Raw genomic sequence first — 26,425 nt, forward strand, 5'->3', positions numbered from 1 at the left:
ACTGCACGGCCAGGCACAACTCCAACACCAGAATTAAGTTTGCTGATGACACAACAGTGGTAGGCCTGATCACCGACAAGTCTGAGACAGCCTATAGGGAGGAGGTCAGAGACCTGACTGTGTGGTGCAAGGACAACAACCTGTCCCTCAACGTGATCAAGATAAAGGAGATGATTGTGGCCAATAGGAAAAGGAGGACCGAGCACGCACCTGTTCTCATCGACGAGGCTCTGGAGGAGCATGTTGAGAGCTTCAAGTTCCTTGGCGTCCACCTCACCAACAAACTAGCATGGTTTGACATTCCAAGACATTCGTAAAGCACACCAAGACATTCGGGAAGAGGGCACGACAAAGCCTATTCCCCTTCAGGAGACTGAAAAGATTTGGAATGGGTCCTCAGATCCTCAAAAGGTTCTACAGCTGCACCATCGAGAGCATTCTGATGGGCTGCATCACTGCCTGGTATGGTAACTGCACCGCCTCCAACCACAAGGCACTACAGAGGGTAGTGCATACGGCCCAGTACATCACAGTGGCCAAGCTTCCTACCATCCAGGACCTCTATACCAGGCGGTGTCAGAGGAAGGCCAAGTCTAGGCCCAAGAGGCATCTAAACAGCTTCCACCCCAAGCCATAAGTGTCCTGAACAGCTAATCAAATGGCTCCCCAGACCATTTGCATTGCCCCCCCCCCCCCCACGCTGCTGCTACTTTCTGTTACTATCTATGCACAACCAATTAAATAAATCTACCTGCATCTACATAATTACCTCAATTACCTTGACTCCGGTGCCCCCACATGTTGACTCTGTACCGGTACCCCTGTATATAGCCCCGCTATTGTTATTTACTGCTTCTCTTTAATTATTTGTTTTTCTAATCTCTTACTTTTTAAAAACATTTTTGTTATATTTTCTTGAAACTGCGATTTTGGTTAAGGGCTTGTAAAATTAAGCATTTCACCTGTTGTAACGGGGCATGTGACAAATACAATTTGATTTGATTTGATTAGCTAGTTCAGCGATTTTACACATTTTAATATTTGTTTCCTCCCTCATTTAGCATGTATTAATAACATCAGTCCACTTTCTCTCCCCCAGGTGGCCATGCACAGCTGTTAAAAATGCTTCATATCGGCTTTTTTTCTTGTTGCTCTTTTCATACTTTGAGGGATTTGTGTGCTCTAGTATGAGCTGTCTCCCCTCTGTCTGTCTGTCTTCTCCAGTGTGTGGCACTGATTCTCTCAACAAAGATTGTGGGGAGTCAGGATGCAGTTGCAGGGAGCTGGCCATGGCAGGCCAGTCTGCACAGAGCAGCCATTTTTGTGGAGGCTCCTTTATCAACAATTAATGGCTGTGTTTTAATTCAGTGTGACTATGAATCTACTGGTAAATATGTTCTTGTGATGTAAATAATTAAGTTCATAAGCAAATTTGGTTGTTTATCAGAGTTCATATGACTGTTAAACACCTTTCTGTTTAGTCATCACACTTGATGATTAAATGGAAACATATAATTTGTATATTGCGGGACTAAGCACACACCCCTGAGGGGCCCCCGTGTTGAGGGTCAGTGTGGTGGTGTTGTAGCCTACCCCTATTCGAATTGGAGTGTGTCTGGGATGACGGTGTTGATGTGTGCCATGACCAGCCTTTCAAAGCACTTCATGATTACAGATGTGAGTGCTACAGGACGATAGTCATTTAGGCAGGTTACCTTGGAGTTCTTGGGAACAGGGACAATGGAGGTCAGCTTGAAACATGTAAGTGTACCCAGTAAAACAGCTGTTAAGCTGAAGATTGAAATTGGTTCAATTTCTACCTCCATCTTAACATCCTATGATGTGTTAGACCTGGGATATCGTTCAAATAATGGAAGCCTGCTTTCCTTCCTCCCTATTCACAGATTTCAAAAGGTTGGATTTGGTAAAAACTAAAAGGGGGAAGGCCTTGCCTGTACAAATCCAATCATTCACAGATCAGTGTTTATCTCAAAAAAAGGAAGAAAGAAAACCAGGGTGGAAGCAAGCATGGAAAGAAGGTTGTACTTTAAAAAGTATTCTAAGGACCTCTGTTTTGAATTTATAAATCTGCTGGATTAGGTTGGTCCAGGTCTCTTGTGGTCTGCCCCCAAGGAGGGAGGCACTGCCTCTAAAATGAGTCTCTCTGGGGATAAAGAGAAGGGGGTCATTGTCTTTAACATGAGATAGGGGAGCACTGCCTGTTAAATGAGTCTCTCTGGGGATAAAGAGAAGGGGGGGCATTGTCTTTAACATGAGATAGAGGGGAGCACTGCCTGTAAAATGAGTCTCTCTGGGGATAAAGAGAAGGGGGGGAATTGTCTTTAACATGAGATAGGGGGGTACTGCCTCTAAAATGAGTCTCTTTGGGGATAAAGAAAAGGGGGGCATTGTCTTTAACATGAGATAGGGGGGCACTGCCTCTAAAATGAGTCTCTCTGGGGATAAAGAGAAGGGGGGGCATTGCCTTTAACATGAGATAGAGGGGGGCACTGCCTCTAAAAGGAGTCTCTGGGGATAGAGAGGAGGGGGGCACTACCTCTATAACAAGTCACTCTAGTTGACATGCAAAGTTATGAGGTAGGACAAGAGGATGTGTGTGTGTGAGTGAGTGAGAGCAGCTGCATCCACACAGGTGTGGTTTTCTGAGTTAATTAAACTATTAACATCCCATCATGGTTAGGGTCCTGTACAAAAACGCCGGTTGCCCATTATTTTGGCTACAATGGATAGTAGAAGAAATCGCAGTGACTTTGAAAGGGTGGTCTCAAAGGGGCATAGGGGGTTTAAAGTGTGTGTGTACGTGTAGGTATGTATGTTTACTCTTTAACTGTAAGGATGATAGAATTACAAATATACAATGTTAATTTAATTGAGAATAATTGAAAATTATGAATGTTGAATGAGGCAAGGCAGGGGAGGACACAGAGAGGAAGAGAGAGAGAGAGTGTGAGAGCGAGAGAGAGAGAGAGAGAGAGAGAAAGAGAGAGAGAGAGAGAAAGAAAGAGCGAGAGAGAAAGCGTGCGAGAGAGAGAGAGAGACAGAGAGAGAGAGGGCCAATGACGTGTCATGAGACATGTGTCACACCCTGACTCAACAATACAAGCTATTACCTACCTATGTACATACCACAGGAGGCTGGGTAGGACAGCTCATAATGTCAGAAATGGCGCTAATGGAATGGGTCAGTGTGGTGAGCCATTACCACAAGCCCATCCTCCTCATTTAAGATGCCACCAACCTCCTGTGGTACATACCTCCTCCTTCAACCAATGGTATTATAAATACAGGACACACACAAAGCCGTAGCAGCTAATAGGATGGAGTCGGGGTGGGTCTTGTGTGCTGTTGTATTTTCGTTGACCTGCATGGGAAAAGGTAATAGATAATTATTGTTATTATTATTATTATAGACTAGCAGTCCACTTTGAGTTACTTTAATACATTTAGAGAAAACTCAAGAAGTTCACACTTTACCATGAAGTACTGTACTTTTCCAAGTAAATTATTTTACTGTTTGACTAGATTCCAATATAGACAGAGGGTTATATTGGGTTCTTTCCCAAATGAATAAAGGAAAGTTTAGACTGCATTAAAACGGTGAATATGTTTGATATCACTGCTTTTACAGTATATTACAGGACTATAATCTATTTTGGACTGTGTGTATATTTGCTTTGTAATGATTACTGCCTCATTTTGAGAGAGACCCCCCCCAAAAAAAGTTGAGTATTTAGGGAGTTGGAGTTATCTATGAAAAGTAATTGAAATTATACGTCTTTTGAAATTATGTAATCATTCTTATACTGAATCTTTCATGACACCACTTTAATCGAATATTAATATGATAGCCAAAACATTCTCCACAGCACTGTCCCAAGTGATATTACTGTTTAACAAAAACAAAGTGGTTTCCACACTGACTAAATCAAAGATTCTCACACAAACTACCGTTATATCTACTTCTTATTATCAAAAGACAACAATATATATATACTTTAAATTGAACCTTTATTAACTAGGCAAGTCAGTTAAGAACAAATTCTTATTTACAATGACGGCCTACACCGGCCAAACCCGGAAGAGCTGGGCCAATTGTGGTCCCAATCACAGCCGGTTGCGATACAGCCTGGATCAACAATAGACTAGTCTAACCAGACCACATTCCTGTTGTTCAATGTTGCAGTGATACTACTGTTTAGATGTTTATTCATCACATGCGCCGAATACAAAAGATGTAGACCTTTCAGTGAAATGCTTACTTACAAGCCCTTAACCAACAATGCAGTTTTAAGAAAATCCCTAATAAAGTAAGAGATAAGAATAACAAATAATTGAAGAGCAGCAGTAAATAACAATAGCGGGGCTATATACAGGGGGTACCGGTACAGAGTCAATGGGTCAATGTGCTTTTGGAACTGCTGTTGTGGTAATTGAGGTAATTATGTACATGTAGGTAGAGTTATTAAAGTGACTATGCGTAGATAATAACAGAGAGTAGCAGCACCGTAGGGGAGGGGGTAATGCAAATAGTCTGGGTAGCCATTTGATTAGCTGTTCAGGAGTCTCATAGCTTGGGGGTAGAAGCTGTTTAGAAGCCTCTTGGACCTAGACTTGGTGCTCCGGTACCGCTTTCCGTGTGTAGCAGAGAGAACAGTCTATGACTAGGGTGTCTGGAGTCTTTGACAATGTTTAGGGCCTTCCTCTGACACTGCCTGGTATAGACGTCCTGGATGCCAGGAAGCTTGGCCCCGGTGATGTACTGGGCCGTACGCACTACCCTCTGTAGTGCCTTGAGGTCGGAGGCCATACAGATGTCATACTAGGCAGTGATGCTCTCGATGGTGCAGCTGTAAAAGATTTTGAGGATCTGAGGACCCATGCCAAATCTATTCAGTCTCCTGAGGGGGAATAGGTTTTGTAGTGCCCTCTTCACGACTGTCTTGGTGTGCTTGGACCATGTTAGTTTGTTGGTGATGTGGACGCCAGGTTGGCGTCTTGGTGGACGCCAACCTGCTCCACTACAGCCCCGTCGATGAGAATGGGGGAATACTCGGTCCTCCTTTTCCTGTAGTCCACAATAATCTCCTTTGTCTTGAGAAAAAAGAATGAGGCTAAGAATATAACAATGGATGTTCCAAACATTATATTCTGGAAATGCCAGTTTGTTTGTGTATGGTCTTTCTGCCCTTAGAAGGACATCCACTGAGCGGTACTGAATGGTGTATAAACAAAAGGGTTGATGTGACAAAAACCCTACCAGCATTGAGTTACCACAAGTTTCACCTAGAGAGCCAAGTCATTTCTTGCCTAGTGTGCTGTTTCTGTGACATATATATATGTAGTGTATGCACAGAGCCTTCGGAAAGTATTCAGACACGTTGAATTTTTCCATATTTTGTTAAGTTACAGCTTTATTCTTAAATGGATTCAATACTTTTTTCCCCTCGAGCATACTACACACAATACACTATAATGACAAAGCGAAAACAGGTTTTTAGACATTCTTGCTAATTTATAAAAATAAACAGAAATACCTTATTTACATAAGTAAATACAGGTGAAGTCAGAAGTTTACATACACTTCGTTTGGAGTCATTAAAACTCGCTTTTCAACCACTCCACAAAATTCTTGTGAACAAACTATAGTTTTGCCAAGTCGGTTAGGACATCTACTTTGTGCATGACACAAGTAATTTTTCCAGCAACTGTTTACAGACAGATTATTTCACTTATAATTCAGTGTATCACAATTCCAGTGGGTCAGAAGTTTACATACACAAAGTTGACTGTGCCTTTTAAACAGCTTGGAAAATTCCAGAAAATGATGTCATCGCTCTAGATGCTTCTGATAGGCTAATTGACACCATTTGAGTCAATTGGAGGTATACCTGTGGATGTATTTCAAGGCCTATCTTCAAACTCAGTGCCTCTTTGCTTGATATCATGAGAAAATCAAAAGAAATCAGCCAAGACCTCAGAAAAAAAATTGTAGACCTCCACAAGTCTGGTTCATCCTTAGGAGCAATTTCCAAACGCCTGAAGGTACCACATTCATCTGTACAAACAATAGTACGCAAGTATAAACACCATGGGACCACGCAGCCGTCGTACCGCTCAGGAAGGAGATGTGTTCTGTCTCCTAGAGATCAATGTACTTTGGTGCAAAAAGTGTAAATCAATCCCAGAACAACAGCAAAGGACCTTGTGAAGATGCTGGAGGAAACCGGTACAAAAGTATATTTTTCAACAGTAAGTCCTATATCAACAACTTGAAAGGCCGCTAAGCAAGGAAGAAGCCACTGCTCCAAAACTGCCATAAAAAAAGCCAGACTACTGTTTGCAACTGCACATGGGGACAAAGATCATACATTTTGTGTGTTCCGGAGTTCCAAATTGAGCAGCTGCTGAAAAATGAGCTCCTGTATATATTGAGATTTAAATGGTTTTTTAGAGTGAAGTACATCGAAAAAATCAAGAGAAAACTGCAAGACTCAATAGAAGACAAAACAAGGAACAAACCAAAAAGACAGGCTTTTGAAGAAGTAACTATTTTTCATAAAATTGTACAGTTATCTTAGCTAGCTGAATTGCTAGCTGAATTGTTTACTTGTTGCTAAGCAGTTGCTAGGGACTCTCCTGGAAGAAGCTAGCTAGCTTACAAAGAATAACAACAAAAAATATCTAGTTAACAGAAGAAAGGAAGACAAAATAAGGACAGAAGAAAAAGGAAAAGAAAAAGGACAACAAAGTGAAACCTCTAAAGAAACAAGAGACCATAATACAAGAAACAGCACTATAGAGAGATAGAACAACAACAACGCAGCCACTGCCAGCTAGCCTACTTCAGCAGTACTGTATCATTTGAATTATTTTAGTCAATAAGATTCCTGCTACGTAAGCTTAACTTTCTGAACATTCGAGACGTGTAGTCCATTTGTCATTCCAATCTCCTTTGCATTAGCGTAGCCTCTTCTGTAGCCTGTCAACTATGTGTCTGTCTATCCCTGTTCTCTCCTCTCTGCACAGACCATACAAACGCTCCACACCGCGTGGCCGCGGCCACTCTAATCTGGTGGTCCCAGCGCGCACGACCCACGTGGAGTTCCAGGTCTCCGGTAGCCTCTGGAACTGCCGATCTGCGGCCAACAAGGCAGAGTTCATCTCAGCCTATGCCTCCCTCCAGTCCCTCGACTTCTTGGCACTGACGGAAACATGGATCACCACAGATAACACTGCTACTCCTACTGCTCTCTCTTCGTCCGCCCACGTGTTCTCGCACACCCCGAGAGCTTCTGGTCAGCGGGGTGGTGGAACCGGGATCCTCATCTCTCCCAAGTGGTCATTCTCTCTTTCTCCCCTTACCCATCTGTCTATCGCCTCCTTTGAATTCCATGCTGTCACAGTTACCAGCCCTTTCAAGCTTAACATCCTTATCATTTATCGCCCTCCAGGTTCCCTCGGAGAGTTCATCAATGAGCTTGATGCATTGATAAGCTCCTTTCCTGAGGACGGCTCACCTCTCACAGTTCTGGGCGACTTTAACCTCCCCACGTCTACCTTTGACTCATTCCTCTCTGCCTCCTTTTTTCCACTCCTCTCCTCTTTTGACCTCACCCTCTCACCTTCCCCCTCTACTCACAAGGCAGGCAATACGCTCGACCTCATCTTTACTAGATGCTGTTCTTCCACTAACCTCACTGCAACTCCCCTCCAAGTCTCCGACCACTACCTTGTATCCTTTTCCCTCTTGCTCTCATCCAACACTTCCCACACTGCCCCTACTCGGATGGTATCGCGCCGTCCCAATCTTCGCTCTCTCTCCCCCGCTACTCTCTCCTCTTCCATCCTATCATCTCTTCCCTCTGCTCAAACCTTCTCCAACCTATCTCCTGATTCTGCCTCCTCAACCCTCCTCTCCTCCCTTTCTGCATCCCTTGATTCTCTATGTCCCCTATCCTCCAGGCCGGCTCGGTCCTCCCCTCCTGCTCCGTGGCTCGACGACTCATTGCGAGCTCACAGAACAGGGCTCCGGGCAGCCGAGCGGAAATGGAGGAAAACTCGCCTCCCTGCGGACCTGGCATCCTTTCACTCCCTCCTCTCTACATTTTCCTCTTCTGTCTCTGCTGCTAAAGCCACTTTCTACCACTCTAAAGTCCAAGCATCTGCCTCTAACCCTAGGAAGCTCTTTGCCACCTTCTCCTCCCTCCTGAATCCTCCCCCTCCTCCCTCTCTGCAGATGACTTCGTCAACCATTTTGAAAAGAAGGTCGACGACATCCGATCCTCGTTTGCTAAGTCAAACGACACCGCTGGTTCTGCTCACACTGCCCTACCCTGTGCTCTGACCTCTTTCTCCCCTCTCTCTCCAGATGAAATCTCGCGTCTTGTGACGGCCGGCCGCCCAACAACCTGCCCGCTTGACCCTATCCCCTCCTCTCTTCTCCAGACCATTTCCGGAGACCTTCTCCCTTACCTCACCTCGCTCATCAACTCATCCCTGACCGCTGGCTACGTCCCTTCTGTCTTCAAGAGAGCGAGAGTTGCACCCCTTCTGAAAAAACCTACACTCGATCCCTCCGATGTCAACAACTACAGACCAGTATCCCTTCTTTCTTTTCTCTCCAAAACTCTTGAACGTGCCGTCCTTGGCCAGCTCTCCCGCTATCTCTCTCAGAATGACCTTCTTGATCCAAATCAGTCAGGTTTCAAGACTAGTCATTCAACTGAGACTGCTCTTCTCTGTATCACGGAGGCCCTCCGCACTGCTAAAGCTAACTCTCTCTCCTCTGCTCTCATCCTTCTAGACCTATCGGCTGCCTTCGATACTGTGAACCATCAGATCCTCCTCTCCACCCTCTCCGAGTTGGGCATCTCCGGCGCGCCCACGCTTGGATTGCGTCCTACCTGACAGGTCGCTCCTACCAGCTGGCGTGGCGAGAATCTGTCTCCTCACCACGCGCTCTCACCACTGGCGTCCCCAGGGCTCTGTTCTAGGCCCTCTCCTATTCTCGCTATACACCAAGTCACTTGGCTCTGTCATAACCTCACATGGTCTCTCCTATCATTGCTATGCAGACGACACACAATTAATCTTCTCCTTTCCCCCTTCTGATGACCAGGTGGCGAATCGCATCTCTGCATGTCTGGCAGACATATCAGTGTGGATGACGGATCACCACCTCAAGCTGAACCTCGGCAAGACGGAGCTGCTCTTCCTCCCGGGAAGGACTGCCCGTTCCATGATCTCGCCATCACGGTTGACAACTCCATTGTGTCCTCCTCCCAGAGCGCTAAGAACCTTGGCGTGATCCTGGACAACACCCTGTCGTTCTCAACTAACATCAAGGCGGTGGCCCGTTCTTGTAGGTTCATGCTCTACAACATCCGCAGAGTACGACCCTGCCTCACACAGGAAGCAGCGCAGGTCCTAATCCAGGCACTTGTCATCTCCCGTCTGGATTACTGCAACTCGCTGTTGGCTGGGCTCCCTGCCTGTGCCATTAAACCCCTACAACTCATCCAGAACGCCGCAGCCCGTCTGGTGTTCAACCTTCCCAAGTTCTCTCACGTCACCCCGCTCCTCCGCTCTCTCCACTGGCTTCCAGTTGAAGCTCGCATCCGCTACAAGACCATGGTGCTTGCCTACGGAGCTGTGAGGGGAACGGCACCTCAGTACCTCCAGGCTCTGATCAGGCCCTACACCCAAACAAGGGCACTGCGTTCATCCACCTCTGGCCTGCTCGCCTCCCTACCACTGAGGAAGTACAGTTCCCGCGCAGCCCAGTCAAAACTGTTCGCTGCTCTGGCCCCCCAATGGTGGAACAAACTCCCTCACGACGCCAGGACAGCGGAGTCAATCACCACCTTCCGGAGACACCTGAAACCCCACCTCTTTCAGGAATACCTAGGATAGGATAAAGTAATCCTTCTCACCCCCCTTGAAAGATTTAGATGCACTATTGTAAAGTGGCTGTTCCACTGGATGTCTTAAGGTGAACGCACCAATTTGTAAGTCGCTCTGGATAAGAGCGTCTGCTAAATGACTTAAATGTAAATGTAAAATTTTGGAGAAATGTTCTCTAGTCTGTTTAAACAGGTCATAAGGTGAATGCACCAATTTGTAAGTCGCTCTGGATAAGAGCGTCTGCTAAATGACTTAAATGTAATGTAAATGTAAACAAAAATAGAACTGTTTGGCCATAATGACCATCGTTATGTTTGGAGGGAAAGGGGGAGGCTTGCAAGCCGAAGAACACGATCCCAACTGTGAAGCACGGGGGTGGCAGCCTCATGATGTGGGCGTGCTTTGCTGCAGGATGGACTGGTGCACTTCACAAAATAGATGGCATCATGAGTAGGGAAATTATGTGGATATATTGAAGCAACATCTCAAGACATCAGTCAGGAAGTTAAAGCTTGGTCACAAATGAGTCTTTGTGTTATGCAGGTGAGTGAGGACCCAAAAGCGATTTAACAGAAACAGAGTCTTTTAATGTCCAAACAGGGAAAACATAAATCCTCAATCTTTACAGGAGATGTCCAAACAGGGAAAACATAAATCCTCTATCTTTACAGGAGAGTCCCCCTTCTAGTAGTAGAGGAGAATAGCAGGGCTAGCGGCAACAGACTGCTGGTCCCTCCGGGTAGGCGCGGGCCGTAGAGGACAGAGACAGCTGCTCACACGCAGCATCTGATGAAGAGGCAGATTACGACAGGACGGGACAAGGGCAAAGCAAACAAGAATCCGACAAGGACAGAAGCAGAAACAGAGAGAGAAATAGAGACTTAATCAGAGGGCAAAAGAGGGGACAGGTGTGAGAGAGTAAACGAGGTCGTTAGGAGAATGAGGAACAGCTGGGAGCAGGAACGGAACGATAGAGAGAGAGAAAGTAACCTAATACGACCAGCAGGGGGAAACGAAGAGAAGAGAAAGCACAGGGACAAGACATAACATGACAATACATGACACTTTGTGTGCCTTTCCAATTCACGTCCAATCAATTAAGTTTACCATGCGTGGACTCAAATCAAGTTATAAAAACATCTCAAGGATGATCAATGGAAACAGCATGCACCTGATCTCAATTTCGAGGCTCATAGCAAAGAGTCTGAATACTTATGTAAATAAGGTATTTCTGTTTTTTTTATTTTTAATACTTCTGCAAAAATGTCTAAACCTGTTTCCACTTTGTCATAATGGGGTAATGTGTGTAGATTGATAAGGAAACTTTTTTTATTGAATCCATATTAGAATAAAGCTGTAACGTAACAAAATGTGGAAAATGTCAAGGGGTCTGAAAACGTTCCTAATGCACTTGCTATCATTTTGTAGGGCTTCATTCTATTTTGATAGAGCCACAAACTGTAAGATTTCCTGCTACTTAAAGGGATAGTTCAGCGATTTTACATATTTAGATACTTGTTTCTTCCCCCATTTAGCATATCTCTTTAAGCCATATCTCTTTACACATCAACAAAAAACTTTAAATACATAGAATGTTCATCTCTTATCAAAATTAAGATAATCAATAAATACATTTACTCAATACATTTTATTTTTCAAATTATACTTATATTTTTACTTTAAAAAAAAAACTGGTAACTGTAAACCCCTTTAATAACACCAATCCACTCTCTCTCCACCAGGTGGCCATTCACAGGCAAATGGTAAGTTATTATTGCATGCAACTGCAGTGCTTCATATCAGCTAGTGTATCTTCCTCAATGCTCTTCTTATACTGTGAGGGATTTGTGTGTTCAATCATGAGCTGTCTCTCCTCTGTTTGTCTTCTCCAGTGTGTGGCATTGCTTCTCTCAACACAAAGATTGTCGGGGGTCAGGATGCAGCTGCAGGTAGCTGGCCATGGCAGGTCAGTCTGCACAACTCCAACAGCCATTTTTGTGGAGGCTCCCTTATCAACAAAGAGTGGGTGCTGACTGCCGCTCACTGCTTCCCCAGGTAGAAAGACATAACCTTACCCGTTCCCCAATCCATATATTATGTCATGGTGATATTGTAATATCTATATGCTGATCTATTTTATTCATGTATTAATCACTTAATTCAGAGAACTAATTCAAAGTATAATGTCTTTGGGTATTTTTTTAAAAATAATTAAATGTAACATGATAAATGTACATGCAACTGCCAAAATACAGGACATGTCAAGATATAAAGTGTCTTAATAGGATGTTGAGCCACCAGAACAGCTTCAATGTGCCTTGGCATAGATTCTACCAGTGTCTGGAACTCTTTTGGAGGGATGTGACACAATTCTTCAATGAGAAATTCCATCATTTGGAGTTTGTGGTGGAAAACTAATCTCCAATAAGTGTTCAATTGGGTTGATATCTAGTGGCTGAGACACACACACACACACACGTTTTAACCCCCTATGATCCTCTGAGACTCCTCTTCAAAGTCACTTCTAACCACTTCTAGCCATGGTAGCCAAAATAATGTGCAACTGGACGTATTTATACATGACCCATGACCCATTTATACACGAAGGTTACGGTATGCTTCCCAGTCAAAACAGTTTGTGCATATATTATGACGATGTTTTAGTTAATTTTGGTGTTCGGCAGCATACAGGTTTATTCGGCTGTTCAAGCACACCATTTTATTTTTCTTGAGGCAAGCTGAAGTTTGGTAGCGGAAGTCTATGCCCCTTCGTCGGTGATTGGACAACAGTAGGCATTCTTCAATGAAGTGTGTGTTGTCATCCAACGACTAGTTTTCATTCACATTTTCTCCTTTGAGAATTACTGCACTAAACATCTTAGTTTGATGTAAAAATGCGCGACTAAGACCTCCTCGGCCAAAAACTCCCAATTAATTACAGGTTTCCTGATTTATCTTAGATTATTTATCTTGATTCTGACTATTTTGAGGAAGTGTTAATGTATGTTGTTGCCACAGCGTCTCAAGGGGACAAACAGTAACAGCATTTAAAAAAAACACAGACCATCACAGAATGTGCGTTTTAAACCATTTCACCTGCGTTTATATTGAACATCATCTGCATTAACAAAATGCAGCAAGATATCTTTTCTGCATTTTATATTTCATTTTCTGCTTGAAAAATACAAAATCCTGCGTTAATGCGGCCCCTGGTGATGGGATGTTAATTGCTTAATTGACTCAGGAACCAAACCTGTGTGGAAGCACCTGCATTCAATTGACTTTGTAGCCCTCATTAATTCAAGTGTTTCCTTTATTTTGGCAGTTACCTGTATGTGCCTGCTAGTTTGTACTGTACTTGTTTTAAAGCACAGTATTAATGGTTGTCAAATAAGTTGTAGGAGTGGTAATGACTCCAGTGAGGTGACATTGTCTCTCTAAAATACATCCCTGAATTGTATTGTGTAAATGGCATCAGCAAGCACACTAAGTCTAATAATCACATTAGTGACTAACATTAGTTATTCCCAACTCTCTTCATTCTCAGCACCAGCACGTCCGGCCTGCTTGTCTACCTGGGCCGGCAGAATCAGCAAAGCATCAACTCCAACGAGGTATCCCAAACGGTCTCTCAGATAATCTGCAACCCGAACTACAACAGTGCAACCAGCGACAATGACATATGTTTGCTGAAGCTCTCATCACCCGTCACCTTCACTGACTACATCCAACCGGTCTGCCTGGCAGCAGTGGGCAGCACCTACTACGATGGCACTAATAGCTGGGTCACCGGATGGGGCGATATCAATAGTGATGGTGAGATCTGATGGTCCCGATGCTGACTTTGCATTGACAAGCCATACATACCCTTTATGTACCTGTACATATATCCACTTTTTTGCAAGTAAATGTTGTTCCAATACAGTTGCAGCAGAAAAGAAAGGATCAGAAATGTATACAACAGAATATCAGCAAAAGTTGACTTCATGGTTTCTCCTCCTCAGTGCCCCTTCCCTCACCCGGGACCCTACAGGAGGTGACTGTGCCAGTAGTGGGGAACAGGGAGTGTAGCTGTCTCTATGCTGGATTTACTTCAATCACAAACAACATGATCTGTGCTGGTCTACTGAGTGGAGGAAAAGATTCCTGTCAGGTGAGGGATGCATGGCTGTGTTTCATTCCAAATAGTTGCAGAGCCAAAGCTGCAGTTTAGCTGCAGTTTGCAGAGCTATTATTCAATGACAAAGAGATGATGAATCAAACTTCTAATGGTAATTTCATTGTTCACTGACCCTGATGATTAACCTGGTGAAATCTTTAAATTTCACCTGTGGCTCAGTTGGTAGATCATGGCAATTGCAACACCAGGGTTGTGGGTTTGAATCCCACAGGGGACCAGTACGAATAAAGTATGCACTCACTACTGTAAGTCACTCTGGATATGATCATCTGCTAAATTACTAAAATGTCTCCGTCTACAGGGAGACTCCGGGGGGCCAATGGTGAGCAAACAGGGTCTGGTCTGGATCCAGTCTGGGGTTGTGAGTTTTGGACAAGGCTGTGCCGTAGCAAATTTCCCAGGAGTGTACACCAGAGTGTCCCAGTACCAGACCTGGATCAACAGCCAGATCAGCACTGACATGCCAGGCTTCGTCACCTTCTCCTCCAGTGGGACTGACTCTGATCTCAATGTCACCTGTAATGCACTGTCCAGTGGGGCCACACTCTTCTCCCTCTCTCCTATTCTCATCTCTCTCTCTCTTCTAATAGAGCACACACTAAAAGTGGATGCTTAACTTTACTCACTGTATGTGATAAGTACTGGAATAGTATGTTTATACACTGAACCAAAAGTGATGGTTTTATTTTAATATGAATCTACTAATACTTGTTGATTGTGATTGTTAATGGAATTTATGTGTTTACATGAATGATTAGAATTTCCACCCTGAAACCATATAATTGTATGAAATTGATTAGGATCATAAAATTATTATTAATGATGTGTGTAGTTTTAGTCAGTAAAATTCTAATAAATGATGTGTGTAGTTTTAGTCAGAATTAGGGTAAAACAATATCTTTGTACAAAATGTCTTTATAGTATCTTAAACACAGACTGTCTGAGCAAAATTCGGTGCCGACCTTGGCTAGGGGCCAGAGAGCTTTGGGAGAGGGCAGGGAGTACTTCTTACGACATCCCTAATCTTGGGGGAGGACAGGGTAGGGAGACGGTATGTGCGTAGGATACCTTCTGTTTGTGTGCAAAAGTATGTGCGTAAGGAGCTAGTATAAAATGAATCGTTTTGTACAACTGTTACGCACGCTTCTATGAAGACGGAACGCAACACCCTGCTACAACTCAACTCAAAGATGAAAGGGGAGCTACTACCGTCGAGAAATTCTTACAGACTGTACAATAGTACCCTACCATCCCCAGGAATCTGAACAACTGGCGGCGGGTCGTGGGAGCAGGAAAAGCAACAATTGCTACCACTTTGCCAGATACTGGGCGCACTTGATCTCGTCCCACTTGTTTCCCCAAGTAAGTCACAGTAGCCTTCCCAAACTCACACTTGGCCAAATTGAGGGTTAAAGAAGCATTCTCCAACCACTGAAACACACTTTTCAAAGTGGAGAGATGATCAGACCAAGTAGACGAATGTATCACCACATCGTCTAGGTAAGCAGTACAATTTGGCACATCTACAAACACAATGTTAACTAGACGCTGAAAATTAGCAGGTGCATTATACATGCCAGAGGGCATCACCGTGTATTGTACAAAGTTATCAGGCGTAACAAAAGCCGAGATGTCAGAAACTCGAGAGGTCAGAGGCACCTGCCAATAAACTTTTAGCAAATCTAACTTACTAACTTAAGCAGCAGAGCCAATTATATCAATGCGGCAGGGTAGCCTAGTGGTTAGAGCGTTGGACTAGTGACCGAAAGGTTGCAAGTTCATATCCCCGAGCTGACAAGGTACAAATCTGTCATTCTGCCCCTGAACAGGCAGGTAACCCACTGTTCCTAGGCCGTCATAGAAAATAAGAATTTGTGACTGACTTGCCTAGTTAAATAAAGGTAAAATGCAGTCATCTAAGCGAGGTAGAAGAAAATAATCAGACTTTGTAACTGCATTTACACAACGATAGTCCGTGCATAAGCGAGAAGTACCGTTAGGCTTAGGAACAAGAATACACAGAGAACTCCAAGAGCTGTTACTGGGTTTTGCCATGTCCTTCTGTAATAAATAGGCTACCTCCCTTTTCTTTGAATTAACCCGGTACGGATGCTGACGTATAGGAACAGCGTTCCCCACATCCACATCATGTTCCAAGATGGACGTGCGACTTGGAACTTTCTGAAACACACTGAGAAAACTGTTTATCAATAGGATAAGATTCTTAGTTTGATCGTTATCCAAATGTTCCATTTGAGAGGGTAACTTCTACAGCATCTCCAAATTACATAGGCGTTCACACTGCTGTAACGTATGGCGTAACTCCAACCCGTCCTCCTTATCCTCCTCTAGGTCCCAGCCAGGCTTCAGCACCACCGCAGCCACACTGGAGACGGCAGGCTGGACCGGCTTACCTGAGGAACTGTTGGGAGAATCACGCACATAATATGTTTTCAGCATGTTAACATGACACACGGGAAGAACGCCTTCGATCTGGGGTCTTTATCACATAATTGCTGTCACTGAGTTTCTTTTCCACCAGATATGGTCCAGAAAAACGTGCCGACAGAGATGAGCCAGGGATTAGCAACAAAACTAAAACTTGATCCTCTGGTGCAAATGAACGGCCAACAGCCTTTTTGTCATAATGCAACATGCGTTTTTGAGACGAGGAGAGAGACTTTTGGGCTAACGCACAGGTGGCGTGCAGTCTCTCCCGCATCTTACTGACATAATCCAACACATTTTTAGGGGCGCTACTGGGTGTAGGAGATGAGATATGCTCCTTCAAAACTTTCAGCGGACCCCGTGGGGTGTGTCCAAACACAAGGTCAGTAGGGTTGAACCTAAGGACTCTTGTATCGTTTCCCTAATAGCAAATAGGACAAATGGCACCCCCTCATCCCAATCGGTACTGGTATCCATGCAATACTTGCGTAGCATTGCCTTCAGCGTCTGATGCCAGCATTCGAGAGCCCCTTGACTCTCTGGATGATACGGACTGGAGACCTGATGGGAAATACACAGCATCTTTAACACATTTGAAAACAGTTTGGACATAAAGTTGGATCCCTGATCAGTTTGGATTACTTTAGGGAGTCCAAATGTAGAGAAGAACTTCACTAGTGCCTTCACCACAGTCTTAGCCATTATCGTATGGAGAGGAATAGCCTCTGGGTATCGAGTAGCACTGCACATTATTGTTAATAGGAACTGGTTACCTGACCTGGTTTTCGGCAATGGGCCTACACAATCAATTATCACTCTTTAAAACGGTTCCCCCACCACCGGAATCGGGCAGAGCGGTGCTCGAGGAACTGTTTGATTCGCTTTCCCAGTGAGTTGACATACGTGACATGTTTTACAAAATTGGACCACGTCCGACTTCAAACCTGGCCAGAAAAAATGACAAAGGACTCGGTTATAAGTCTTTATGATCCCCAAATGTCCGGACCAAGCCTGGTCATGGGCGAGGGACAGCACATGTTATCGGAATGGTGTAGGAACAACCACTTGACACACTTCACTCCAGTCACTAACAGTGTCATGAGCTGCCCATTTACGCATCAAATCCCCTGCGGTCTCTCTGGGTTTACCTTCCTCAGTGGAAATTTGCATTGCCCCCCTCCTCCCCTCCTACGCTGCTGCTACGCTCTGTTACTATCTATGCACAACCAATTAAATAAATCTACCTGCATGTACCTGCATCTACATAATTACCTCAATTACCTTGACTCCGGTGCCCCCACATATGGACTCTGTACCGGTACCCCCTGTAGATAACCCCGCTATTGTTATTTACTGCTGCTCTTTAATTATTTGTTTTTCTTATCTCTTACTTAAAAAAAAATGTTATATTTTCTTGAAACTGCGATTTTGGTTAAGGGCTTGTAAAATTAAGCATTTCACCTGTTGTAATGGGGCACGCGACAAATACAATTTGATTTGATTTGATTAGCTAGTTCAGCGATTTTACACATTTTAACATTTGTTTCCTCCCTCCTTTAGCATGTATTAATAACATCAGTCCACTTTCTCTCCCCCAGGTGGCCATGCACAGCTGTTAAAAATGCTTCATATCGGCTTTTTTTCTTGTTGCTCTTTTCATACTTCGAGGGATTTGTGTGCTCTAGTATGAGCTGTCTCCCCTCTGTCTGTCTGTCTTCTCCAGTGTGTGGCACTGATTCTCTCAACAAAGATTGTGGGGAGTCAGGATGCATTTGCAGGGAGTTGGCCATGGCAGGCCAGTCTGCACAGACAGAGCAGCCATTTTTGTGGAGGCTCCTTTATCAACAAATAATGGGTCCTGACTGCTGCTTATTCATTCTTCTTCCTTCTTAAGCCCGTTCCGTTTGTACCAAAACAGTTGGAGCAGACCGCAAAAGATCCAAAATTTACAATAAGTGTGTTTTAATTCAGTGTGACTATGAATCTACTGGTAAATATGTTCTTGTGATGTAAATAATTAAGGTAAATAATTTGGTTGTTCATCAGAACTCAGTTCATATGACTGTTAAATGCTTTTCTGTTTAGTCATCACACTTGATGAATAAATGGAAACATATTGTTTGTATATTGCGGGACTAAGCACACACCCCTGAGGGGCCCCCGTGTTGAGGGTCATTGTGGTGGTGTTGTAGCCTACCCTTATTACCTGGGGCAGCCTGTCAGGGAGTCCATGATTCAGTTGCAAAGGGAGGTGTTCAGTCCCAGGGTCCCGAGCTTGAAAGGTATTATGGTGTTGAACGCTGAGCTTTAGTCAATGAACAGCATTCTCCCATACAGTAGGTATTCCTCTTGTACAGGTGGCAGAGAGCTGTGTTAAGTGCAATTAAGATTGTATCATTTGTGGATCTGTTGGGCGGCATTCGAATTGGAGTGTGTCTGGGATGACGGTGTTGATGTGTGCCATGACCAGCCTTTCAAAACACACTTGTGAGTGCTACAGGACGATAGTCATTTAGGCAGGTTACCTTGGAGTTCTTGGGAACAGGGACAATGGAGGTCAGCTTGAAACATGTAGGTGTACCCAGTAAAACAGCTGTTAAGCTGAAGATTGAAATTGGTTCAATTTCTACCTCCATCTTAACATCCTATGATGTGTTAGACCTGGGATATCGTTCAAATAATGGAAGCCTGCTTTCCTTCCTCCCTATTCACAGATTTCAAAAGGTTGGATTTGGTAAAAACCAAAACGGGGAAGGCCTTGCCTGTACAAATCCAATCATCCACAGATCAGTGTTTATCTCAAAAAATGGAAGAAAGAAAACCAGGGTGGAAGCAAGCATGGAAAGAAGGTTGTACTTTAAAAAGTATTCTAAGGACCTCTGTTTTGAATTTATAAATCTGCTGGATTAGGTTGGTCCAGGTCTCTTGTGGTCTTCCCCCGAGGAGGGAGGCACTGCCTCTAAAATGAGTCTCTCTGGGGATAAAGAGAAGGGGGGCATTGTCTTTAACATGATATAGGGGGGCACTGTCTCTAAAATGAGTGACTTTGAAAGGGTGGTCTCAAAGGGTCATAGGGGGTTTAAAGTGTGTGTGTACGTGTAGGTATGTATGTTTACTCTTTAACTGTAAGGATGATAGAATTACAAATACACAATTTAATTTAATTGCAAGGCAGGGGAGGACACAGAGAGGAAGAGAGAGAGAGTGTGAGAGAGAGAGAGAGAGAGAGAGAGAGAGAGAGAGAGTTTTAGAGTTTTAAATAATCTTTATTGGGTCTGGGGGCCCAACACACAATAAATACTCATACAAAACCACAGTTACACATCAATTAAAAACACAACTCCAATTCCTCCTCCACAGTAACTAAACACAACAGCCTCTGAATACCCCAAATACTAAAAAACAGATCAATATTGTTGACAAGTTTATAATAGGCAAACTCAACCCTTAGTCTCGCTGCCAACATTCCCTCCAGCATTCCCACCACATCCACAGACCCCTGTCCCCGAATACTGTTCTTTCGGGTCTTCCATATCGCTAATTTTGCTGCCCCTAACACAAAATTAAGCAACACAACTACTCCCTTTTGACTGAACCTGTACTTTGGCCCAAATATATACAGTTGGGAAGAGAAAACCTCTCCCAATATTGAGAACCAATCAGTGATCAGTTCAATCATCCCGACCAACCTGGGACACAGTAAAAACAGATGTGCCAGAGTTTCAGACTCGGCACAGAATGGACACCCCTCCCCAACAGTAGGGTCCAGGTGTACCAGATGCAGAATGGACACCCCTCCCCAACAGTAGGGTCCAGGTGTACCAGATGCATGTTGGTGGCTATAGCTCCATGTATTATCCTCCATTGGAGGTCAGCTGTCCTCTTATCAATAGGCAGTTTATATAATGATCGCCAACAGCCTTTTGGAGAGGCACCTGGACCAAGCACACCCGGCCACCTCGTCGATTTTACCCCTTCCAGGGAAGAGGCATGGGACACCTTTACACATATTCTGTACATGGCCTTCTTTCCCACCTCCTTGAACTCCCCCAGCTCCGGGGTATCGAAGGAAAGCAGCATCCCCACATCCTCCTCGAATGCCCCCATCGCAGCACTAACAATCAGTGCAGGGAACACATAATCCAGACCCTCCTTCCACCGATCAGAATTGGAAGTGTCAGTCACATACTGCAGGTGAAGCCCTGGCAAGGAATCGCAGACCTCATCGACGACCTTCCTCAGTAGGCGAGATGATCGGATCCCCGCTCTGTCTCCCAGCTCCTCCAACGATCTGCTCCTGCTCCGCATCAGATGACCCAGCTTGGTACACCCCACGCCTAACAGGCATGAACGTAGGCTGGCTGAACCCAGAACACGGGACTGGATGGCAGTGTTGTGAAAAAGAGGCTCTTCAAAAAGCCACATCCCTGGTGGCGTGCTGGACTTGACAAGGACTCTCCAAGCCTGCATAACAGACTCATAAAATGGAGTCAGGCCAGGCAAATCACCACCCTCCAGCTTTAAGAGGAAAAGGTGCTTGTTTAAGCCCAAACAGCCCCCTCTCCTCATCAATATTTAGGCTGTTTCGACCCAGCTAGAACCGTCTCTGTACAACAATCTCTGGGCTGCTTGGAGCCGGAAAGCCATGATTCTAGAGGAAATGTACACCAGGCCTTGCCCACCCTCGTGCAGTGGCAGGTAAAGGGCTGCAGCTTTAATCCAGTGTTGTCCAGACCAGAAGAAATTGACAAGGGTCCTCTGGATCTCTTGTATCAGACCCTTTGGTGGCTGCAAAATCATTAGTCTGTGCCACAGGGTAGAGGCAGCAAGATTATTAGCTACCAGGACCCTTCCCCTATAAGACAGCTGGGGCAGCACCCATTTCCACCTTGACAGTGGCACACACTTTCGCCGCTACACCCTCCCAGTTCTTTTTCTGAAAGACATTGGAGCCTAGAAAACCCCCCAAAGTCTCCATCCCATCTTTGCCCCACTGAAGCCCCCTGGTAACCGTGGAGCGGACCCCGTTTGAAGCCGACCTGCCCACAGCGTTTCACTCTTTCCCCAATTGACTCTAGCTGAGGTGGCCCCCTCATACACCTTTAAAACGTTTGAGAGAACCTTAACATCCTCACCCCCTGTAATAAAAACTATCACGTCATCTGCATACGCAGACAGTGCTATCGTGGGATCCTTCATTACACCTGGCACAGAGAAACCAGTAAGCTTTGCTCTTAAAAAACAAAGCATTGGTTCAATCGCTAGACTATATAACTGCCCTGAAATTGGGCATCCCTGCCTGATGCCCCTTTGGACAGGGATGGGGCAACTCAAACCACCCCCCACCTTTAACATACACGAGGCCCCAGCATACAGTAAAATCATCCAAGACAAAAAACATCCCCAAACACAAAGGCTTTCATTGTTTTGAACAAGTACTGGTGGTCCACACAAAAGCCTTCTCCTGATCCAAAGAAAGTAAACCCACATTTACATCAGACAGTTTACAAATGTCTAAAACATCTCTTATCAGAAACAAGTTGTCAACAATAGAGCGATCAGGTACACAGTAGGACTGGTCCTTGTGGATCAACAATCCCAGATACTCTTTCAACCTGTTTGAGAGACATTTAGAAACAATTTTGTATTCAGCGCACAGCAAAGCAACAGGTCTCCAATTTTTTATGAGAGCCAAATCCCCCTTTTTTGGCAACAGTGAAAGCACCGCACGTTGACAATATACAGGAAGAGAACCCTCATGAAAAGATTCACACACCACTTCATAAAAATCCTCCCCAATAGACCCCCAAAAGTGCTTATAAAACTCAGATGGTAAACCATCGATGCCAGGGGCTCGGCCTGTTGAGAGCTGCATAACTGCTGTGGACAGCTCTTGCAGTGTAATGTCAGAGTCCAATGCGATTCTCTGCTCAGGTCCCAATTGAGGAAGACCGTGTAACAACTGTTCAGTACACAGAGAGTCACAATCCTCCGCCTTATAGAGGGCAGAGTAGAAATCCACGGCATGTTGACGCATTTCACTGTCATCCGTGGTCACCTTCCCATCAGGGAGACGAAGGCAGACCATCTGTTTACGTTGAAATGTCGACTGTCCTAGGTTTTTTAAAAAGCGCTAGGAGCATCAATATTCTTGAGGGAAGCAAAACGAGACCTAATCAAGGCACCCTTCACTCTTTCATGCAGAAACGACCTCAGTTCATGTCTCTTGTCCTGTGAGTTCATGACTAGTCCAGGGTCGTTCTGGGTGAGCAGCTTCAATTCAATAGATTTGATGTCCTGTTCAAGGGCCTTGATAGTCTCTTTAACTTCAATTTGAGACAGAGCAGTATACTGTTGACAAAATACTCGTATTTGGGCCTTCCCAACCTCCCACCATGTCTCAAGGACTCAAAATTTCCTTTTATAACCCTCCATTTTTTCCAAAACAACAAAAACCTGTCACAAAACATGACATAATGTAACAATTTAACATTAAAATACCAGTAAGGTGATGGCCTTCGTGGACAGGAAAAGTGAATATCAACAGTAACCATATGATGGTCAGAGAAACCCACAGGAGTAATGGCACACTTTCCAACCCTACTACAGTATTGCTCAGATACATACAACCTGTCTAACCTTGCTGCACTGACACAACCTTCATTAATTTTTAGCCATGTGTACTGCCTAACTTTCGCATTCCTTACTCTCCACACATCAGAAAGCTCAAACTCAGTTAATAGGCCAGACAGGCAAGTGGCTGACCGCAGGTGAGGTTCTTCAGCGGTGCGATCAACAGTAAAATCCACTGTACAGTTCCAGTCACCCCCTAAAACCATACACCCTTCTTGATCACACTGTCTTAAGGTTTCCTTTATTTGATCAAATACAGCAATACGCTCTGTACCCTCATTAGGAGCATAAACATAAAAAATAAAAATAAAATAAATAAATAAAACCAGACCCTTGGCAATCTCTGTTGTAGATACCACAGTCACCCCTAAGCCTGAGGAAAACAAAATTGCCACCCCAGCACTGAAATTAGTACCATGACTGAGTACATGCTGCCCCTCCCACCACATACCCCAGTCAACCTTATTTTCCTCATCACTATGTGTCTCCTGTAGGAAACTTCTAATACCCAAGCCCTCTTATTCCTGTCCCTTCCCCCATTAATATTGAGAAAACGTACCCTTAGTACCTCCATATAGAAAAGAGAAAAGGAAAGCAGAAGAAACCACAGAGAAACCAAGGAGAAAAAAGACACCCTATGAAGCATGATCATCGTCATTATTTTAATCTTCTCTTAATTATTTTAATCTTCTTCTGTAACATCACAGCTGACCTCACAAATTTATCAACATCAAAATAATCTGCCAATTTGACAGATTTCCCAAAAGTCTGATCCAGAAACTATTTTACCTCCTCTAGATCATAAACTGAGTCCTCACCAGCAGCTGTCATATCAAAAGAGATATCCATATCCTTCTCCTGATCCTCAGCTGAGACCACAGACAACTGACTCCCCTCTACCACATCCCTTTCAACACTCCCCACTTGCACCTCATCACTCATACCTGGCATCTCCTCCACTACCTGGGAGACTAGCCCCACCTGAACATCATTACTCATAGTGGGCATCTCCTCCACTACCTGGGAGCCTAGCTCCACATGAACCCCAGCACTCATAGTGGCCATCTCCTCCACTACCTGGGAGCCTAGCTCCACATGAAAACCCTCCTGTACATCATTACTCGTAGTGGGCATCTCCTCCACTACCTGGGAGGCTAGCTCCACATGAACCCCAGCACTCGTAGTGGGCATCTCCTCCACTCCCTGGGAGCCTAGCTCCACATGAACCCCCTCCTGTACCCCGTTACTCGTAGTGGGCATCTCCTCCACTACCTGGGAGCCTAGCTCCACATGAACCCCCTCCTTTACCCCAGCATTCGTACTGGGCACCTCCTCCACTACAAGGGAGCCTAGCTCCACATGAACCCCCTCCTTTACCCCAGCACTTGTACTCGGCACCTGCTCACCAGTCTGAGGAACTGGCTCTTCAGATACATCCTTACCTTCTACAACAATACTTTTCTGTAGCATAACATTTCCCTCTAATACAAGTTGCAACTCCGTGCCCTCAACACGGATAAGTTGTCCTCAGCAACAGGTGCTTTTGGTCCACCTCTCCCTACATCAGAGGGCCCAGGCGTTACGATGACCACCTGCGCCCCTCCCTCAGCCTTCTCCCTTTTCGGGCAAGCATGTCGCTTATGACCAACATCCCCACACTCAAAATACCGTTGACTACCCGTACTAGCATAAGCCATATACATTCTATTGTCATACTTGATTTTAAACAATAACTCTAAAGTCTGCTCCTGTGAGTCCAAAAACATAAACACCTGTCGCCGAAATGACATTACCTGTTTGCAACCCAACGGGACAACCTTAATTGAACTGGCGAACTTCCCAAAGCGCAATAACCCGTGCTCCAATAGCTCATTTGAAATAAACTGCGGTACATTTGAAATCGTTACCCTTGTTGACGGAGAAAAAAGCGGCCACCGCTTTATTCATCCGGGATGCATAAGCAACATTCTCATAGCCTACCTTCTCTCCTACAGCAAGTGCCGAAGTGACAGGGACGGCATCCCCATTCGGGCTGCCATCCCCGCCAAAATCAGGGTAATTTCAATACGAAAAACAAAATACTTAATTCTACCAAAACAAAAATAATAACCTTAATCATGCACAGAAGAAAACCAAAAAAATGCCACCAAGAAATAGCAAACAGAAAGAAAGTTGTGAGTATCTAACTCCCCACAACACACTCACTCCTTCACTCAAACAATTCCCAGCATGCACCAATCACTCCCAGCATGCAGAGAGAGAGAGAGAGAGAGAGAGAGAGAGAGAGAGAGAGAGAGAGAGAGAGAGAGAGAGAGAAGAGAGAGAAAGAGAGAAAGAGAACGCGAAAGAGAGAGAGAGAGGGCCAATGACATGTGTCATGAGGCATGTGTCACACCCTGACTCAACAATTCAAGCTATTACCTACCTATGTACATACCACAGGAGGCTGCTGAGGGTAGGACGGCTCATAATGTCAGAAATGGCGCTAATGGAATGGGTGGTGAGCCATTACCACAAGCCCATCCTCCTCAATTAAGGTGCCACCAACCTCCTGTGGTACATACCTCCTCCAACCAAAGGTATTATAAATACAGGACACACACAAAGCCGTAGCAGCTAATAGGATGGAGTCGGGGTGGGTATTGTGTGCTGTTGTATTTTCGTTGACCTGCATGGGAAAAGGTAATAGAGAATTATTATTATTATTATTTATGACTAGCAGTCCACTTTGAGTTACTTTAATACATTTAGAGAAAACCCTTACAAGTTCACACTTTACTATGAAGTACTGTAGTTTTCCAGGTAAATTATTTTACTGTTTGACTAGATTCCTATATGGACAGAGATTGGGTTCTTTCCCAAATGATTAAAGGAAAGTTTAGACTGCATTAAAACAGTGAATATGTTTGATATCACTGCTTTTACAGTATATTACAGGAATATAATCTATTTTGGACTGTGTGTATATTTGCTTTGTAATGATTACTGCCTCATTTTGAGAGAGTTGAGTATTTAGGAAGTTGAAATTATCTATGAAAGTAATTGAAATTATACATGTATTTTGAAATGATGTAGTCATTCTTATACTGAACCTTTCAGTGTAATGCAAGTCTTGCACATGACACCACTTTAACCGATAATTAATATGATAGCCAAAACATTCTCCACAGGACTGTCCCAAGTGATATTACTGTTTAACAAAAACAAAGTGGTTTCCACGCTGACTAAATCAAAGATTCT

The 26,425-nt window shown here is 44.4% G+C and overlaps 1 protein-coding gene across 1 annotated transcript in view; it reads left to right on the top strand.

Moving 5' to 3' along the window:
* Positions 1 to 3,308: 3,308 nt before the first annotated feature.
* LOC115139510 (transmembrane protease serine 9-like) overlaps positions 3,309 to 26,425 on the top strand; it is a 30,399-nt gene continuing 7,282 nt past the window's right edge. The window contains exons 1-7 of the mRNA XM_029676998.2: positions 3,309 to 3,396; positions 11,667 to 11,687; positions 11,817 to 11,979; positions 13,472 to 13,740; positions 13,929 to 14,077; positions 14,406 to 14,708; positions 25,774 to 25,867. Coding sequence (XP_029532858.2) covers positions 3,339 to 3,396; positions 11,667 to 11,687; positions 11,817 to 11,979; positions 13,472 to 13,740; positions 13,929 to 14,077; positions 14,406 to 14,708; positions 25,774 to 25,867 — 1,057 coding nt within the window. The 5' untranslated portion in view covers positions 3,309 to 3,338. The remainder of the gene's footprint in view (positions 3,397 to 11,666; positions 11,688 to 11,816; positions 11,980 to 13,471; positions 13,741 to 13,928; positions 14,078 to 14,405; positions 14,709 to 25,773; positions 25,868 to 26,425) is intronic.

Source organism: Oncorhynchus nerka, linkage group LG13 (genome assembly GCF_034236695.1).
Source record: "Oncorhynchus nerka isolate Pitt River linkage group LG13, Oner_Uvic_2.0, whole genome shotgun sequence".
In the NCBI taxonomy this organism is placed as follows: Eukaryota; Metazoa; Chordata; class Actinopteri; order Salmoniformes; family Salmonidae; genus Oncorhynchus; species Oncorhynchus nerka.